General features: G+C 39.0%; 1 protein-coding gene across 1 annotated transcript in view; it reads right to left on the minus strand.

The window, feature by feature from the left end:
- LOC124805150 (polyribonucleotide nucleotidyltransferase 1, mitochondrial) overlaps window positions 1-20,098 on the minus strand; it is a 141,781-nt gene extending 121,683 nt beyond the window's left edge. Inside the window, exons 1-2 of the mRNA XM_047265624.1 lie at window positions 19,893-20,098; window positions 18,852-19,769 (exon numbers count right to left, since the gene is read on the minus strand). Of these exons, the coding sequence (XP_047121580.1) occupies window positions 18,852-19,769; window positions 19,893-20,047 (1,073 nt within the window). The 5' untranslated portion in view covers window positions 20,048-20,098. The remainder of the gene's footprint in view (window positions 1-18,851; window positions 19,770-19,892) is intronic.
- Between the last annotated feature and the right edge of the window lie 1,653 nt (window positions 20,099-21,751).

Here is a 21,751-nt window from a genome sequence, read left to right on the forward strand (position 1 = left end):
CTCCAGAAATTATTCTGATTAAACACTTTTGTGCAATGAACACTCTTTTATTCAATGATGAGTTACCCCAGAATATGAAGCCATACGAAAGCAGAGAAGGAAAATAGGCGTGGTAAGCTAATTTACTGGGATGTATATCGCCAAAATTTGCAATGACCCTAATAGCATAAGTAACTGAACTCAAACGTTTCAGCAGATCTTCAGTGTGTTTTTTCCAGTTCAACCTCTCACCAATGCATACACCTAGAAATTTTGAATATTCTACCTTAGCTACCGATTTCTGATCGAAGTCTATATTTATTAATGGTGTCATTCCATTTACTGTGTGGAACTGTACATAATGTGTTTTGTCAAAGTTTAATGAGAGCCCATTTACAGAGAACCACTTAATGATTTTCTGAAAAACATCATTTACAATTTCATCAGTTAATTCTTGTCTGTTGGGTGTGACAGCTATACTTGTATCATCGGCAAAAAGTACCAGCTTTGCATCTTCGTGAATTTAGAATGGCTATTCATTAATATATATTAAGAAGAATACCCAAGACTGAACCTTCCGGCACCCCATTCTTGATTGTTCCCCAGTTTGAGAAATCATCAGTTTTTTGCATATTATGTGAACTGCTTATTTCAACTTTCTGCACTATTCCAGTTAGGTATGATTTAAACCATTTGAGCACTGTCCCATTCATATCACAGTACTTGAACTTATCTAGAAGTATTCCATAATTTACACAATCAAAAGCCTTTGAAAGATCATAAAAAATCCCAACAGGTGACTTCCGGTTACTCAGAGCATTTAATATTCATTAGTGAAAGTATATACAGGGTGTTACAAAAAGGTGCGGCCAAACTTTCAGGAAACATTCCTCACACACAAAGAAAGGAAATATGTTATGTGGACATGTGTCCGGAAACGCTTACTTTCCATGTTAGAGCTCATTTTATCACTTCTCTTCAAATCACATTAATCATGGAATGGAAACACAGCAACAGAACGTACCAGCGTGGCTTCAAACACTTTCTTACAGGAAATGTTCAAAATGTCCTCCATTAGCGAGGATACCTGCATCCACCCTCCGTCGCATGGAATCCCTGATGCACTGATGCAGCCCTGGAGAATGGCATATTGTATCACAGCCGTCCACAACACGAGCACGAAGAGTCTCTACATTTGATACCGGGATTGCGTAGACAAGAGCTTTCAAATGCCCCCATAAATGAAAGTCAAGAGGGTTGAGGTCAGGAGAGCGTGGAGGTCATGGAATTGGTCCACCTCTACCAATCCATTGGTCACCGAATCTGTTGTTGAGAAGCGTACGAACACTTCGACTGAAATGTGCAGGAGCTCCATCGTGCATGAACCACATGTTGTGTTGTACTCGTAAAGGCACATGTTCTAGCAGCACTTGTAGAGTATCCCGTATGAAATCCTGATAACGTGCTCCATTGAGCGTAGGTGGAAGAAACTAAAATGAGCTCTAACATGGAAATTAAGTGTTTCCAGACACTTGTCCACATAACATCTTTTCTTTATTTGTGTGTGAGGAATGTTTCCTGAAAGTTTGGCCATACCTTTTTGCAACACCCTGTATAGCATTTTCCATTGAAAAACCTTTCTGGAAACCAAACTGTCATTTTGTTAAAACTTTATTTTTACATAGGTGTGAAGATACTGTACAATACATTACTCTTTCAAGAATTTTGGATAAGGCAGTCAGAAGAGAGATTGGGCGGTAGTTGTTGACATCAGACGTATCCCCTTTTTTATGCAGTGGTTTAACAATGGCATACAACAGTCTATAGGGGAAAATACCCTGCTTCAGAGAGCTGCTTCTAATGAACATTTAGATCCTATTTTCTCTACAACATTTAAAAAATGATTATTCAAAACTTTTCGACTTCCGGCTTGTTGTTTGTCAAGTTTCCATTCACTTTGAAGATAATGCCGTCATCCTGTACTCTTGGTTGCCCTATCTCCCTTGTAATGATATTCCAAATTGTTTTGATTTTGTTATCAGAGGTATTAATCTCAGACATGATGCACATGCTTCTGGACTTTTTAATAATCTTTCTAATGTAGCACAGTAGTTTTTATAATACTTGGCTGTTTCTGGGTCATTACTCTTTCTTGTTGTTAGATACAGTTCCTGTTGTGGTTACAAGATATTTTTATTCCTTTAGTAAGCCAAGGTTTTTTTGCATGGTTTCTTATAATTAGATTTAACTACTTTCTTGGGGAAACAGTTTTCAAATTCTCTTACAAGTGTATCATGAAATAAGTTACATTTTAAGTTAGCATCAGGTTCCTTGTACACCTCATCCCAGTCTAATTGCTGCAGATTTTCCCTGAAATTTTTAATTTTTGAGTCATTAATTGAATGCACAACTTTGGAGGGTAGTTTTGAATTACTGAATGGAGCTATGTCATATACTGTAACTAGCTGACCACCATGATCAGAAAGGCCATTCTCCACAGGACAAGAATGTATGTTTTTAAACTTATCTTGGTCTATAAAAGTGTTATCTATCAATTTGCTGCTGTCCTTTACTACCCAAGTACGAAAATTAATGCCAGATGTCAAATTCAAAGAACCGAGCAAGACTTCCAGGTCATTCATCCTATTGCACTCTTTCAGTGAATCAACACTGAAGTCTCCAAAAATAATTTGTTTTCCCCCATCTGACAGATAGCACAACAAGGCATCCCAGTTTTCCAGGAATAAATGAAAGTTTCCTGAAGGGGAACTATATAAAATGTCTTGCTTTTGCTGATGACCTAGCAATAATTATGCAGACTCCCAAGGAAGCCAAACGTGCCATCAAGAAACTTCATGAGGTTGCCATAAAAACCAGACTCCAAATTTTTTATGAGAAAGCACAAATCATGGACTCCAAACATTCAAATCTGAAACCACTTGCAACAAAATATGGTGACATCAAACAAGTTAAGTACTTCAGGTACTTGGGTGAAATGATCAGCAACACTGGCAATGAAAAAGCAGCTCACAAAACACGAGCAGAAAAATTACTTAAAGCTTAAACAATGATTTGGAACACATACAATACGAAATTGCTATCCACCCAAGCCAAACTTCACCACTATCATATACTCACTCTTCCAGAAAAGATCTACGCAACTGAATCATCATCATTAACCATCAACGACATTGAGGAAATGGAAAGGCAAATACTCAGGAAAATATCTGGACTCATGATTCAAGATGGTATCTGGATGCGTAAAAGCTCTGAAGAACTGTACTGAAGGACTGAACGTTTCACGTCAGTTGCATGGAAAAGGTGATTGAAATTCTCCGGACATTTAGCCAGAATGGACACCTCTAGAATGACCAAGAAAATGTTCCTTATCATCAAAGGAACTCGCCAAACCAGGGCACCCTGGCTAACAGAAACCCAAAATGACCTCACGGAACTCATTATTGACCCACTAGAAGCCACAAGGACTGCATACAGACAGAAAATCAACTTTCGTAAGTTCACAACCGAAAACCCGACGGAAAAGAATCTGAAACTGAAAAACGCAGGGACACGAGAAAGAGGACAGGTCCATAGTGAAAGGATGAGGAAGTTTCGGGGAGAAAAGAAGAACGAGAAAGCTAAGAAGACCAGTACTAATTAATGGTTCTGTGCTTAGAGGGTGAAACGAATAAATAAATAATAATTATTATTATTTTCATCCCACTGTCAATTGTGATCCTATGTTATCAACATATAATAGCTAGCTGAAGGTTGTGTAGGCCTGCTGTTTGCTTAAGTGATATATTATTTATTAAATATGAATAAATTGCATAAAGTTTACAAGAGTTGTTATCTACAAAACATTTATCACTGGACACTGTTGCTAAGGATGCTAATGTACACATCACAAGCTTCCAAACCGGTTGTGGCATCTTCTTACTAAAGGAGAAATTACTATGGCGTTCATGTCAATTTTATGCTTTCATATTTTTCTATACTTTATACTTTGGTTACTTGTACTCTGTTGCCTAATATAATAGATAATACAAACATTATTACTGGTACTGGTACTTTCAAATATATTTAAATATATGCTACTGTGTGGCAAACAGGAAACTGATTTTTAAACGTACAAAGACTTCATATGTCTCTTGTTATCAAAATAAATACAGGCATTTTCCTCATTGTTCACTGATGCTACGTGTCATGTGTAATTCATTTTATAACCTGTGTTGATCATGCTTCAAATGTGGAGTCTATGAAACACAATATGAGCATGCCAGATACAATATCCTTATATAATGAGTGAAAATTAGGTATAGTTTTCTGATGCTATGTCTCTAAAGTAACATAATGTGTTAATTGTGATGTCACCTTGCATGTGTGGAGATTATGTAATACAACGTTATTACACAGTGGATGCAATGAGCTCTTAGTCTTGTGTAAGAATTATGTAGTCTCAATTTATCTTTTAATATTATGATGTACTGCATCATAATACTTGTCCTTGATTTGAATATATTTTTAGGTGATTTTACATTAATGTTACTCGTGTACTTATTAGCGCACCACTATCATGTAAGGGCACTGCAGAGCACGTGTTCCTTTCCCACTGATCCTTCTCATTGACTTCCATACCTTTGCTGATTGCAAACATTCTGGTCAAGACTGCTTTTTGGTATCTCTGACAATATGCTGAGCTTTTGTGGAGAAATGCAAAAGCTTGCAAGGTTGGCAGCAGATGGGCTATATTAAAACTAAATGACAGTATATTAAAGCTAAATGACATTCCTTGCTCTACCATACGACTGGTCATATGTCCGATTTAACGAATGATTTTGGGACAAAGACATCAGCAGCCCTGTGAATGACAACAGTTACAAGTTCTATCATGTCCTGGATGCCGGAATTATGTTGGAATCCAACCAGGTTGCTGTAAAGTGTCCAGGTGTCTTTGTTTAACTTTATTTAGGTGGCTTGGTTGCCATTTCTGATGTATCCGCAGCTGGATCCAAACAGAAAACACTCACTAGAGTGCAAATAATTCACCTCTTCTCAACGGACAGTATAGACTAGTGCAAAGTGACTAGTTAATGGCTGTGGATGATCCATTTACATGTTAAAATGTCATTTTCCCTGTAATGAGGAGGCAGAAGTAATTCAACAAGAGAAACCATTCACCTACTCTATCCCTGGAACAAGAGTGTATGTAGGTTTCCACTGGATGTGATGTGCAATGAAATCTCCAGGCAGGTAAAAAGTCTGAGGGAATTTGAGCACACGATCCTCAAGGGCCTCATTATCTACATATTTGTGAGGTGGGAGATACAGAGCGCACACAGTTATTCTAAACGGCGATTTAACCTGAAAAGCTACGGCCTGAAGATGACTGGTAAGGTTAACAGATACAGAATGGCAAGTACTGTGGACAAATATTGCTGCTCCACTTTTGGCTCTATAACCATGTTTATTATCATTTGTGTGGATAGTGTAGACTATAAACTCAGGGTTGTGAGGTCTGAAAGAAGTCCCTTGTATACATAGGCACAAGGGCATGTCCTTTGTTAAAAGCTTTATTCTTCACCATGAGCTAAACCATCCAAAATTTCATTGCAGTATAGGAACCATTAATCAGAGGGGGAGGGGAAGTGTCTATTTCACCCTGTCATTCTTCTTTGGTGACAGTGAGAATGCGACAAGTTGGAGAACATGCTCTAATGGTTATGTTTCATGGTCAAAATATTTTTTTGAAAATTTTAGTACTGTTGTGCAGTAAGGCATCAAGGGGCCAAAAATGGACACTTTAGTTACTGTGGCATCGTGAACCAAGGCAGGGAGGAGCAAACAGCCCTGGCAACAAGCTAGAAGCATGTCATTGGTGGATAGTTAGGGAGGAGTTTCCAATACCACATTTCTAAAGTAAGTAAGGAGTACGTATTAAATTTGATGCTGACACAGAGGAGAAGTGTAGTGATTAATCTTAAGTTGTGAATAAGGGATTGAAATATTTTCTGAACAAAGTAAAGGTTAAACACATTAAAAACTAAACAAAGGGAGCATCCCTCGGTGGGGGAAGGCTTGGAGGAAGCGAAGTTATGATCATCACTAACAACAGAAATGCTGTGGAGACAGGTAGACTGTTGACAATGACAGCTGCATGTTACGAGATAACGTATCTGTGGCAGCCACCATTACTCTCATTAGCCTTTTTCTCCGCAAGTAGACTCACTTAGTTTTGATTCTTAACGTCTAAGTGGGGCTGGACACGAGTACGTATACAATTCCATTTCAGAGTCATTTCGAAGACTTAATAGTAGTTTCTTTCTATTTATGAAGATAGTAACTGTTCTCGAAAGAACAGGTACCATTGATGACCATGCAGCTTCTCTAGAATAAATTATAATTAACTGAAACCCCCAGCTGCCGACAGGTATTGTTGATATACCTCGATGGGGACAGTTGAAAATGTGTGCTGTGACCAGGCCTCGAACCTGGGATCTCCTGCTTACATGGCAGATGCTCTATCCATCTGAGCCACCAAGGACACAGATGAATAGTGTGACTGCAGGGACTTATCCCTTGCACGCTCCCCAGGAGACCCACATTTCCAACTGCCCACAATCTACATACGTAACGTACCTAATAGATATTTGCCCATCCACTCTTTACTCGCACCCACTAAGGTGATGATTCCCAGAAGAGTTCGGGCAACCTGTGCGCATTTGCACAGACATAGGTCAGTGGCCGGGTAGCCTTTAACTATATATGAAGATAATAACTGTTCTCAAAATAACAGGTATCATTGATGACCAAGCAGCTTCTCTAGAATAAATGGTAATTAACTGAAACTCTCAGCTGCCGACAGTTGCGCTATTCATCTGTGTCCTCGGTGGCTCAGATGGATAGAGTGTCTGCTATGTAAGCAGGAGATCTCAGGTTAGAGTCCCGGTCGGGGCACACATTTTCAACTGTCTGCATCGAGGTATATCAACAATACCTGTTGGCAGTGGAGGGTTTCAATTAATTATCATTCTTTCTATTTGATAATATTGCACCAGATTTCATTGGATTTTGACTGTTTTTGAGCTTTTGTTGTGATGCAGACTGTTTGCATAAGATTGAGCAGCTATGTGCACCTAGCTTTCTGGTTAAATGTTGTCTTTGTAGCTTGGTAGTTGCCTTTGTAGCTTGGTAGCGACCTCTGCTGGAACTGCTTAAGCATTACCTGAAGTTTTAGTACATGAGCTTCAGCCAATATTTATTGCCTGTGGTTGCATAGTAGCAATGACTGACTGACTGACTACAGCTTCTCTAACAAGGAACATCATCAACTTTACCTCCTATTTTAAGAGAAAAAAGTGTACTTGTAGTACATGAACTACAGCAATTGATCCCACATGAAAATTTGGGCCATAATTCCAATAAAACATAGTTAAGATCTACTGAATGTACAGCATTCAAACTTTTGTGCACACCGGTTGTCACTCGCTCCACTCAATTGCACCTGCCTAATACCTAAGCACCAAGTCCAGTAACAGTAGTGTGACTAAGAGACTCATCTTCGTAATATCGATGAACATGCAAGCAGCAGAACTTTGTTCATTAGGTCCAAGAGTGCAGTTTTTAACATGTAGAAGGTGCCAGAGATCTCTTCGCTTTGCTCACTTTTACACTGATTCACAAATGTGGTGTAAATCAATGAAATAAATGAGTATGTCATTGAAGAAGTAGCATAGAACAATGATTAATTGACATCAATGTTGTGCATTATTGTCTTTGAATTTTAAAAGTGACAGTGTTACAGTTAAATACATTTCCAGGAGTTGGGTTGTATTTCAACATATTTGACATGATTAAATTATAAATCGAAAATTATTAATCTCATTTCATCATAATAATTCTTCAGCTTAGCTTATTCATATATGCACACTGAAAATAATATTGACAATATTTGTGTGAGGCTGACATTTATGTACTCTTTTCACTTGAAACAATGTGTTCTCAAATAAGATTTCAAAACATATCGGGCAGATGTGACCCCTAACCCCTCCTCTTCCCTCGCCCTCAACCTCCTGTGAATAAGAGGCAGCTAGTTGTCTATCACTCCACTGTACATGTACTTCATACTTGGGCACTGGGTGGCTACAACTGGACAGAACAGATGACAACTAGAGTCCGCATAAGTTTAAAAGCTACACATTCACAAGGCCATAACCGCATACTATCAGAATAACGGTTTAATTCTTGGGCTGATATCTTGCTAGTGTCCTGTTTTCTGCTTAAAATATGAGGTCAAGTTGGTAATGCTTCCTTGTTAGGGTGGTGTAAAGAATGTCATGGGAACACGAGGTATATGGAATTCTCTTAGTCACTTCAATTTTTTGAATTTTCTTTTTTCTGGAAACACTTGGCAATTTCTGCTCCAAGCAGTTTGGTTACTGGAACACTTTACACATAAGTCTGGTATTGAGCTACTCAGTGGGAGTCTTTCTCACATTTGTCACTTGTTGCCTTGCCATTACATCCTACTTGATGTGACCATATGTGAAACTTAAAGCATTAGCGCTTTTCTACTGCTACAACATACTGGCCAAAATTCGTAGAGTTTAGAAATGTGGTCACATGGTGAGATTTACCAGTTTCGACCAAAAGCATTCCATTATAAATTTGTTTGATTGACTTTAGAATTCCAACAAGACTTTCAAATTTTTTGTTGATATAGACAGGGGAAACCTTCTTGAAAGACTCTCCACTTCTCTCTTTATCACAACAAAAAACATTCTGATACCAATGTGCCCAGCTATAAATATCAAGGTTCAATTTCCTTAATGCAATTCTAGGGAGAATATACAGTAGAGTCCTCTCAGCTGTGTAGGTACTGCTGATCTCTAATGGCTCTCCATACCATTTAGAGATTTGGTTTTGTGTTTGTGAGGTTCCATGGTATCCCCGCCAGCACCTAGGGATGTACACAGTCCATCCAGGCAAAACCCCGCTTGCCTGAGTCAAACTTACATAACTGAGGTTTGTCAGGTTCCCCAGACATTGCCCTATACCACTTTTTCCCCTACAGTGAAGAACACATAATAACAGCAATGACCTCTCTGATCATTCCCCTTTAAAACCAGTTACAAAAATGTTATGTTCAACATATCACATTCTTTGATAAATGGAATTGCACAGTAATCTGAAGCTTCTTTATTGCCTATGATGCCCAATCAATCCACACACAAAATTCCATAGCCCTGAAGTTTTACTATTATTGTTTTGATGCAGTCTCAGAACCTCCAATAAAATACCCAAAATCTCATCACAATTTCAATTCATTGGTTGACAACATCACTCGCTGCAATTTGTTTGTGTGCTTCCCAAAGCCACACAAGCCAATATGCGTGTACTCACTATGTGTAGGTTCACCGGCACCCTCAGTGTAACCTTTATTCATTTACTACCATATCTTATGGACTAAAAGATGCACTTTTTCCTTCGAAATGTTGTCTTTAAAATTCAGGTTAATCTTATACATGAAATTAACATAAAAATGTCCAGTGTTGGATTTAAAATACCTGACACTCTTAAAAATGGCCATATATTCGATGCCGTGGGAAAGGATTTCTGTCTGCCAACACTGGATTCAAATGACTGCAGCAATATAACAAACAAGAGCTATGGGGGTTCACAGGGTTGCAAATACTGTCTCCCTTCCACCCTGTCATAACAAACGCAGAACATTGTCTGGGCTATGACACATCATTGCAGTCTACAGCGCCAGTGAATATGAACTGAGAGTAATTTTTGTTACCGGTAACAATACAACATTTTTGGTGATAGGCAGTTTTGTAATGGAAAAGGCCTATAAATTGAAATAATAGCATATGCAGCAGAACATGGAAACAGAGCAACTAAGTGGCATTTTGGACCTCAACCAACAGAAAAAAAAACATTCCCGATTGGCGGGCTAGTAAAGAAATGAGAAAGACTAAATTTGCAAGTAGAGGTTGAATGCAGAACAGCCAAAACTATAGTGAAATGGATTCAAGGACACTGTCAAAATGCCACTGGAATTAATAAAAAAATAACTCAAATACATGCTTGTAAGCTAGCACTACAGTGGAACTTAAAAGACTTTGAGGGTGGAGCTGGTTGGTGCTACAGGTTTATGAAGTGTCGTGGACTTAGCATGCGAACCAAAACTAAAATATCTCAGAATATGCCATAAAAGTATGAAGAGAAAATATTATCTTCCCATCAGTTTATTATTCAACATCAAAAGAAAGCCAGCGTGGTACTAAGCCAAACAGTGAATATGGCAGAAACTCCTATGATATTTGATATGCAGAGTAACAGAAAAGTTGCCATGAAAGGTGCTAAAACTGTAGCTATAAAAACAAGTGGACATGAAAAAATGCTCTACACTGTTGCCCTTTCATGTTGTGCTGATGGTACTAAACTTAAACCTACAATCATTTTCAAATGCAAAACAATGCTGAAACTTTCTGAAATACCACTCAGGTGTTGTTCACATACATGACAAGGGTTGGAAATACATGGCTAGTATGAAATTATGGATTAACAGGGATTGAGAGAGAAGGGAAGGTACTTTATCGAAGAAGAGTTCTCTTCTTATGCTAGATCAGTTTAGTAGTCATTTAAAAAATTCTGTAAAAGAGAAGTTGAGACAGGGAAATACAGAGCTTGCTGTTATTCTGGGAGGACTTAGTTCATAATTTAATCTCTTGATGTCTTGATAAATAAACCATTTAAAGTGCATATGAGAAAGGAATGGAACAAATAGATGACGAATTCAAGCTGAAAGGAGCTTTAAAACAACCTGCAATAAAACAAGTGTGTCAGTGGATAAAACAGTCATGGTCTACACTTAGAGGAAACATTATTGTTAAATCTTTCAGGAAGTGCAGCATAAGTAACTCTCTCAATGGTAGTGAAGACCATATGAAGAGGACAATAGTGTCAATGAAGAAGAAGAAGAAGAAGAAGAAGAAGAAGGAGAGTTCACATGACAGTTATCATGGATTTTAAAGGTCAGTCTGATTGTCTTAAATAAGAATTTTTTTAGTCTGTCTTTGTAATCCAACAATACAAATGCTAAATATATATACACTTTTTAAATTGCTTGAAAATTAAGGCACATCTTACAGTTCGTAGCGTCTTACAGTCCGTAAAGTGGGGTAACCAAAATTTCTGCTGAGCTTTAGTTACCATCAGTGGCCTGCCTTAAATGCTGATACTATGTTTCTTGGATTCTCTCTCTCTCTCTCGCCCCTTTAGCTTTACAGAACATACTACATCATTAAGTACTTCCGCTTTATTGTTAAGAAAATAAATAAATAACTAGCCCATTACACAAACAATATTACGGCATACCAATAAAATTAAATATACACATATTGCTGCTCTGTAGTAACACATCAAACACAGATGTACATTGAAAAAAGGATTATTCAATTTGCTAATGCAACAGTGCTAATATATTAATCAAAATGCTGCCCATTTCATTCACAGCTGGGTTTTGGGTGACCGAATTTAATTTTACTTTTTTCAATTTATAGCAGTGGTACAGATGCAATTCTGAATTAATTCTTTTCATGTCAGGAAAGTGAAACATGAGCATTGGTTTGTACACCACAATGCTTAGCATAGTCCTACCAGAGGTGATATGTCCCTGTCTTCCTCGCACCTTGCAACTGAGTTACTCAACAAGTTATAGGGGAACTACAGTTTAACATGGATTCTGAACCACAGCATAAATTAGCATTTTTCACATTAACAAACCACTACCAGAGGCGTATCACTTGTCTTACAGGCAAGTACATTATGTTATTCAACTCTTCTGGTAGTGTTTGTTTCAAACGTCAAAGTTAAACTTTTTTCAACAGTGTAATATATGTCACAATCATCAAAATAAAAATGAAGTATTTATTTCTTTTTATTTATTTTTTTTTTTCAAAGGAGGATCCATTAGAAGTTAAGAAGAACTGCCTGGATGAACAAAAATTAATTATGTTGCTGGAAGTCACAAAATACTCAGAAAAAAATATTAATACAACCAACTGCCTGCTAGGTACTAGAAGTACGAGAGAGAAAGCAGTGAACCACTGTGGTTCTGAATTTCAGATGTGCATAGAGTGATAGCACTGTAGGAAAGATTATGTGGCTTTCATTGCAATTAGATACACCTGCTACTATCCCATAAACATATGGGTAGATGCACTGGTAGAAAGCCCAATAATCTATGATAGCACATTCACAACAAGTACGGTAACTGTACACATTGATGGGAAGTCATGGCACAGGAAATATTTGCTGATGACACTGTGTGCGGCTTAATGTGGATGCTGCTAGGTGGTGATATTGTCACACTGTAAGCAGATTCTAGTCCAAATACAAAAGCAGTGTCTTTAATAAAGTACAACACTGAACCCCGGAAATAACATTTATTATGAACATTGACGTACAGCCTCAACGGAGGTGGAGGGAGAATGTTGCTATTCATACAAACATTACAAACATCAGAAATTTTGAGAACCTTCAAGCAGTGATAAATATTAAATAACAAATAATTGCAAGTGGTCATGTTAGAACTAGCGTCCAACAACATGCCATACAATGTTAATTTCTACATCACACTGTGTGCAACACAGCTCACAGCACTGCTTCTTTTCCAGGAGAAATAGGGACCCTTTGTTTCAGAAGGTCTCACTGGAACCAACAGCACCCTGGATCTAGATCTTGTCAATGTTCATCATATGGCAGCACTGGAGGATCGTCATTTTCTGGTCATGTTGTCACATCCTCTTCACTATAACGAATATCAAAGGTAGCCCCTCCCATCAAAGCTTTGCAACCATCAAATGGATCATCAGTTCCCTTGAACAAGAAGCCCTCTTCCTCAATCTGTGCCTCAGGACAGTAATAAGGCTTCACACTGAGGACTTGGATGACATCTCTGTACTTTTGTCTTCTTGATGAATGGTAATAATCCTCTACTTCATATGTGAGGTCCCACAGGCCCAGAAGGATAGAATACAGTCCAAAGAAGCACTTTAGTACCCTTTTCGATAGTCCCACTTTCCACCATCATAAAAATCCACATCAACTCTCCCGGGCTGTCTCTTACTGATTGGTGCCTAACATTATACAACTCTCAGTCTTCCTCCTGGGCATTCAGCACCCATTTGCAAGCCAAATGTCTTGCATCTTCAGTCTTAGTGATAATATGTTTCATGCAGTCATCCTGAGCATTGTCATGTTGAAATAGGAAAAGTATATCTATTGTTGGTTTGGTATAATGACTATGGAGCAGAAAGAAAGGTGTGAGATCTGTAATGCCTTGCTTTACTGTGCCGTATGCGAATGTCATTATGGGCAGTACTGTCTGCCATTCTCTCCGTTCGACATCAATGTACATCGAGAGCATATCACCTTACTTCTGATACTACTAGTCTCGATTGGAAAACTTTTCAACAAGCACAGATGGTCATGTTGGATGACATCACCTACAACAAACCTTGCAACTTTCAAAGGTTCTGCAATCTGTAGAGCTTTGGTGACAGCTTAGCAGGTGAGGAAGTCAGTGCATATTATAATCCATCAATTCCCAACTGTCAACTTCAGGAACCTCCACAAGACGCTGATTCCAATTCAGTGGAATGGTGCTGTTGCTGGTGGAATTGTTGCCATATGTCCTGGAGCTAACTGTGGCACATATTACTGTTGTTGGTATTTCTAATAGTGGCTCACATAGCCTCTAATGGATCAAAAGGGACCTGGCCACTGATACCTGTGTCCGATTCTATCTAGAGTCTTCATGAACTCATATGGCCAGATGTTGGTTCACTGTGTAAAAACTTCAGGATAGCTGTCCAAGGGTAAGCTGGTATGATAAGCTTCCATTTCTATCTCACTGGATCACAGTTCCTCATACAAAATGTTCTGTTTATTAACTGGAATTCTTTGACCAGTCCCTCCTCCTTCAAGGCCTCTATGGTTTTTATCAATGGCAGACATTCTCTTCATTCAGAAGCAATGTCATTTAATGTAACAATGACAGATTCCAGCCATGCTGCTGTGTTCTTCCACAGGATTCCTTGAAAGGCAGTGGGCACTCTTGTGTTTGCTTCCATTTTTATTTACCAATAATATTTCTGAAGCCTCGGCGCCCATCTCGCCAATCGACCCAATGGATCCTTTAGGCTACTCGTCCAGCACAATGGTAAATATTTGCTTAAATAAATACAGTAGGAACTTGTTAAGGGCCCAAATAATTGCAAGGCACTCTTTCTTGGTTGCAAAATAGTTCATCTCGGACTTGGATAGAAAGCATGAGTTGTCACATTTTCAGTACCCTCCTGAATTTGTATTTTAACTGCATCCATCCATAACTACTAGCATCAGTGTGAAGTTCTGTCTCGATATTATTGTCATGCAGTGCTGGGCTGGAAAAGATGTTGTGCCTCTTTCTCTTGCTCCAGGAAAATTTGACATCTCCCTGCAGAAGCTGTTGCAATGGATGTGCCTTGATACAAAAATCTTTAAGGCACCAGTAGTACCAGCATTCTGAAAAAACTTCTCAAGTCATGAATGTGCCAAGGAGTTGGAAAATCTTGACTGCTCTTATTTTCTCAGGGTTGGGGTGGAATTCATTGCCATTCACTGGCAGCCTCTGATTTTTATTTCTTGGGCAGCGAACAGGCACTTTTCCAGACTCAGGCAGAGGCTTGCAGTCTGAACACAGCTGTCATGCAGCTTATTCTTCAAATGGCCTTGAAAAAACAAGAATGTCGAAAAGGTGGCAAAGAAAAATCACATATGTAAGGTGTCAAAATACATCGTACATCAAATGCTCGAAATAGCTACATGTTACATACTCCAAACAGCATAAATTTGAAATAGAAGCCATCACAAGTTATGAAGGCAGTCTCTTTGCCAGTCAAGTGTGTCATCTTCGATTTGCCAGTAGCCTGCCTGCACGTCCATAATTGAATACTCTGCTCCTATCAAGCAGTCTAAGACAGGCCTGGCCTAACAGCACTCAGCAAGAGCAAGTGCTCCAGCCGCACTCCTGCCTCATATTCTAAACACAATGGCAAATGGGGCAGAAGGGTGAGGAAGAAGAGGAAAATGGAGGTTGGAGCTGGATGGCACTAGAGCAAATCAGTCATCTTTTCAGATGTCAAACAGTTTACTGATACTACTACTTGATTTAAAATATATTTATGTTCTGCAGTAGGAATATATGGCATCCACACACCTGCCCAAAAACGATAAAGTGGAGATGTTGCATCGTACAGTGCCAAACAGGAATTGCGGTATCATTTGAGGGCCATGCAAAGTACTTAATATGCCATCGTATTATGAGCTGAAAAAAATATTCACTGGAACAATATTACAACACCACCTGCCAAGGACGATATGCTTTTGTCTTCTGAGAGATGACAGTGAGTGCTGGCTGAGCTGAAGGCAACCAATAAGGAAAAAACTGAGTTAAGGATAAGTAGTGGTGACAAAATCTTTTATGGTCAACATCACAAATTATTTGAATCCATTAAAAGTCTTAATGCAAGGAGAGAATCATTTGGTAACAAATATGGTGGACAAGATTCATGCTAGCAAACAAAAATTAAATTCTATGGAAGAATCAGCTTCAAGTTCAAGACATGGAGAACATTTATCCGAATTTAAGGTTGTCATTTGTGGAGAACACAAGAATGACTACATTCCAGTAATTGAAATATTTCATCATGAGTTCTCAAAGAGATTCCCAGACTGTACGACTGAAGACAGATTTTTATTTGTCAGACCATAACTTCCAACTCAATCTCATAGAGCTAAAATACCTGTTTGTCCAACCCAGGTATTTGCAGGACTTTTATAAACTATCACCTCACAAGCAATATCGTTGATGGCACAAACAAGCTGCTAAAGTTAGTTAAATGTTTGATTCAAGACGTGTGAACATTTTCTTTATGTTATGAAATTGACACAGTTTGGCCAACATTCAGGTTTAATAGATTTCAAACTATGTGACTATGTCCTTGACAGTATCACAAACAATAGTTCCTGCTCTGGCAGAAAATTAAAAAGCTGAAAATAAACACATGATAAAATCCTGCATATAAAAGGATGCTGCAATATTTGCCCCTTACAAGTAGTCGCACTGTGTTACAAACATGCCTCCTTAAGTTTCCAGTGTGTATATAGGTTTTGGCATACAGCCACCTCAGTCACACACCTTCTCATATTAGTGCAGTGGTGGGGGAAGCTGGAGCACTGACCAGCCTCGGCTGTGTGTGCAAAATACAAGTGTGCTAAGGAAGCACAAAACTTGGTCAGGCCAGGTCTAGGGTGTCATAATTTCACAGCAATGGACAGAAATATTTTTATATGATTCTGTTTGGTCATTGAAGCAGCAGCAAAACACACACACACACACACACACACACGGCTGTATGCGTGGTCTTGGGGTCTCTCTCTCTCTCTCTCTCTTTCACCCACCTCCCCCTCCCTCCTGCCCCTTCCATGCACATGTATGATGCCACACACCATATCATTATTAGGTTATGAAATGAAGCCAATTATGCCTTTATTTATGTATTGAAACTTTTTATTTAAATGAAAGACGAGAAAGCAGTTAAAACAGCTAAGTTAGTTAGCTGTACTGTAGTAATAATGCCATGAGCTGTGTTGCCTGCAATCTGGCGTAGTGTTAAGCATCACTGGCTGGTGTGCCATGGGCCACCGGTTCAAACCTGACCACTCACAATTATTTGTCATTTGGTATTTATCAGTTCTGGGAAATTTCTTATATTTATAATGTTCGTATGTTCTGGAATGTTTGATATTGGTATAAATAGCTGCTCTCTCCTTCCAGGAATTCACTTCTGTTCTGGCTGTACATTGCTGTTTCTAAAAAATGTGCTTTCAGTGTTAAGTGCTGCACTTCACTGATGACCCACTTTCAGATTTGGACTTGATTCGGGTTATGATGTGACACTGATTGGTAGAAATGCTGGCTACTTCAAAACATCTTTATCACTATGGCTCCAGTTAGGTACTGTAAAAACTGTCGCCTACACAGACAGCAACGGGCATACAAGCAGTACATTGTTCCTATGGTCCATATTTTCAGAAGACCAGTCAGTTCAAAAACAGCAGTAAATCAGCTGCACCTCATGCATCCTTCAGTGTTTTTTGAAGATGCTGATCAGGACCCGATGAAAGGATTTGATTGAGTCACCAAATACAATGACATGATGTGTGTGACAATGGCACAGACCAGTAGTGGTCCGAGAATGATGAAGATAAGCTCAATAGCTGGGATAAATTCCAGGGTGATCTGAAGATGATGGTTGGTGACATCAGCAGCAAGTCTGCTTAGTGGAAGAAGAATTGAAGAACAGGGCCTAACATTATTGGGAAAGGACATGGTCCTATATACACAATGTTTTGGCTCTGTCCTCTAAATGTAGAAAAATGTACATGAATGTAGATGAGTAGGAAAAACAATCCTGTAACATTTGAATACAGCATTAGCAGTGTGCTGCTTGACTCAGTCACATCAGTTAAATATTTGGGCTTTATGTTGCAAAGCAATACAAATTGGAAAGAACACATAAGGAAGGCAAATGGTTGATTTTGGTTTATTGGGAGAATTTTAAAAAACTGTAGCACAGGCGAGCTAATGGAGACCACATTACAGAACACTAGTGCGACCCATTCTTGGCTACTACTCAAATGTTTGGGATCCCAACCAGGTCAGATTAAAGGAAGACATCAAAGCAATTCTGGGATGTGCTACTAGAATTGTTACCAATAGGTCTGATCAATGCATCATGAACTCAAATGGATACAATGTACCTTCTGCCATGCACCATATGATGGCCTGTGGATTATGCATGTCCCCGCAAGTGTGAAATTTCATTAACAATAATAAAAGTACATTTCATTTTTGGCAAAACCTCATTTCTGTGTATGAATTGTATTACAAATATACATCACAGTTCAATTTTCCAGCGGAACTATACATTTAATTTCTTGTCTTTAATTACGTGGAAAAACTGTTGATTGAATCCTTTCATTGCCTTTTTTAGGAGTGTAGGACATTAATGTATTAGGCCTATTATTTTAGTTAACATCATAATCAGAATTAACAATATGAAAAAATGTTTTCCCATGTCATATTCCAACATGGGGCGGTGTGGGTAATGTGTGGCCACTGGTGTTTTGACATGGGGCCTATATGTACCTGTAGTAAAAGAAGCAAATGATCATCTTGTATTTTTATTTATGAAACAGATTTTCAGAAACGCTCTTGGATTGCATACACGATCATAAATATCTGACCTCTCAGCAGATTATTCCAACTGGCAAGCTCTTTATCATTCCAAGCAAATTCAAGAGACATGTGACAGTACATCAATCCTCCTTTCTTTGAACAAAATAATTTCTCACTGGGCAATTAGTGATAACAAGCAGCACATTCCCACTGTTTCTCTGATAACCTTTCGTGGGACTCATACATCTCAATTGTGGTGAAAAGGTTTAGCAGTCCATAAATTTTCAGAACCAATCGCCTTCTGTTATTAAATACTACAAAGAAAGCTATCAGAAATGATAACAGCACTCAGTTTCTTCAATTATTGTTTCATAATTATCAACTTGGTGTAGCGTATTCAGAAAATTCTGATACAATTAATACAATACCTATTACCCCACTAATGATTCACACCAGCAAAATTTTAATTGTAGGAGAGTCAGAATAGTTACAGATAACATATGGCGTTATTAGTGTTCAATGCAAAGAAAAACTAAACAGCCTAATGCTAGAGTCAGAACATAAGTAAGTTCATTACCTTACATTTTCCTCAAAGACCATTGTTCGGAAGATGTCTTTGCAAATCCTACTGAAGCAGTCATTCACTACCACCAAGTCAACAGTTTCACCATACGTTGTTCTCATTTTCTCAGCGACATCAGTCCGTACATCACTTACAGCAGTATCGCGTGATATCTTGTCATGGGTATAATCTCTAAATATTTCTCTCAATCGCATTTCACTGCAACTTCTTACAGCTTCGACAATATCATCTGGGTGATCTCCTGGAGGGGTAAAATCTCGTTTTGCCTTTCCATAGTGCTTCTGCAATTGCAAAATTCCTTGAATTACAGCCTGGCATTCACGAACACCCATTTTTATGGCTTTCAGTAAATCTTGCTGCAAAATGTTATCCGCTGCTGCCTCCATCATCACTACAAGATTGTGCCTCGCAGCTGTCAGTACTAGGTTTAATGTGCTCATGGCCAGTTCACGGCGAGTAGGATTAACAATCAACTCGTTGTCCACCAACCCAATTCTAACGGCACCAACGGGCCCATTCCATGGTATGTCCGAAAGGCAGAGTGCTGCTGAGGCACCATTAATGCTTGCTATGTCTGGGTCATTAACACCATCAACAGCCAGAAGATTGCACACAATCTGAGTTTCATACGAAAAACCCTCTGGAAAGAGAGGTCTCAGAGATCTATCAATGAGGCGACCAGTCAAAATTTCCCTCTCAGTTGGTCCCAATTCTCTCCGCATGAAATTTGTGGGGATTCGTCCAGCGGCTGCAGCCTTCTGTCTGTAATCGACGGTTAGAGGTACAAAATTCGTAGACGTTGCTTTCGATTTGCTTACTGCTGTTACCAAAACTGAAGTGTCGCCCAACTGAGATAGCGCGCATCCGTCGGTTAATCTCGCATACTGTCCTGTTGACAGAACAATCTTGCGCCTGAAAACATATGGACAATAAATGAAAAATAATTTTCTGCATAAATAAAGTTTCAGTTGCGGTTTGTTACCGATATGTAGGCTTATTCTGCAAGTGCCATATAGTATTTTCGTTTTAGTTTACCCATTTGAAAACTGAGCTTCAATCTCTGGAATACGTGCATTAGCTTTCTCGGAAAAGTATTTCACATTTTGTGATAATATGTACTTCTGTTCTGTGGTAACGAATTCGTACAAATTCCGCACGCCTCTCACATATCCCCACCAACATGTAGCCATCACTGCCCACCACCCAGACAGCAAAATTGTAAACAATAAACACACATGTTAACTACGTCAAAGATAGCTCAAGGAGGTTAGAAGGATCTTTGGTTAGCAACGAAATAAACAACGCTGTTTTTCCGATCGCTCTCAAGAATATTGAGAAAGGGTGATTAATATTAACAGTTCGACTCTAAACTGTGTTGTCCGCAGTGAAAAACTTTTCGACGAGCGGGTAACGAAAAATTGTTGCTTGCAGTTACGGCAGCCGCGCTGAGCAGTCGTTTGTGCTTCGTGCGGCGGCCGGCACCTATTCCATCAGGTGTTTTGTATAACTGTTATCAACTTTTTTAATGTAATCTACTGGATATATTAACTACAAGTAGTTAGTAACAAGTGTCAAAGCATCGTCGCAGGGAGATTTCTCTCAGCGACTATTTTTAAAATGGAAACTAATGATGAAATCCCAATCGATACCGGCCAAGGGTCGGCTATCGCTTTGCATACGAGTCACGACAACGAGACTGTCATGATGCGCCCACCTTCAACCGTGATAATTACAAATAGGCATCTATTGGGTACCATCGAAATGTGCTCTCAAGATCAGTCTCCTCAGAATGATCAGATGGAGATGGATCAGCATTCATCAAGTTCAACTGTCCTGTCGCAGTGTCGGACAAACAACATCCAGCGACAAAAGGCCAGATACCGGTCACCATCACCCCAATAGGCAGCAGCTCCTGACGCAAATGTTCCGAAGAAGGCAAAGGTAAATGAAAAGCACAGTAGTAATGTTGAAGGGGATGTAGATATGGTAGATATGGATAATGTTGCACACACTGTGGAAGTTACGGGAGTAGACAGTAACTTGAGTGTAAATATAGGAGACAGGAATTTCAATGACCAGCCTGCTTCCCAAAAGTCTGTTAGTCGTCTGCTTCCCAAAAGTCTGTTAGTCGTAAAAACTTGGATAATTCAGTGACCACAACGGTACCGCCTACAGGAAATAACACGTTTCCTAGTAACAAAAAATAAGCTAGTAAAGATAATACGTATCAATCAACAGACATGGGTCCCTACTTCGTCTTTGTAGAGGGAGAAAATGGTAATGTAGGAAAGCTACATCCGATGGATCTTGGAAGAATGTTGTTTACAGAAAGTAACAACTTAAGACATGAAATAGCTATTGGTAGAAACAGGTATAAAATTGAAACCAAAACAGGGCAGTCTGCAAACAGGTTGTGGTTGCTTAGTTTTTTGGTTGAAGAATATGGAGGCTTATATTCCAAATTTCCTAACAAAGAAAAGGGTAGTTATCCATGATGTTGAAATTGCATTATCCCACCAAGACATCCTTGCAGAAATAAAGTTGGAATTTTTAGTAACCGACATCCGAAAATAGAAAATGAAGAGTTGAAAGTAATTCCCACATCGAAATGTGTTGTAACATTTAAATCTCAACAACTTCCCCAGTACGTATATTTGTGCGTATGCGATGCCCTGTTGAACCGTATGTCCAGTCAGTTTTGCAATGTCATAATTGCCTTAGATATTTCCAACTAATTTTGCAATGTCGTAGTAGTGACAGCTGTGCCAAATGAACAGGACCCCACGAAACCTCAGTTCTCACATGCTGGAGAGCCCAGGTGTTTGCATTGCAACGGAAACCACCCCGCTACTGATCCCTGTTGCCCAATTTATCAGCAGCACATGGAAGCAAAG

Source organism: Schistocerca piceifrons, chromosome 1 (genome assembly GCF_021461385.2).
Source record: "Schistocerca piceifrons isolate TAMUIC-IGC-003096 chromosome 1, iqSchPice1.1, whole genome shotgun sequence".
NCBI classification, from domain to species: Eukaryota; Metazoa; Arthropoda; class Insecta; order Orthoptera; family Acrididae; genus Schistocerca; species Schistocerca piceifrons.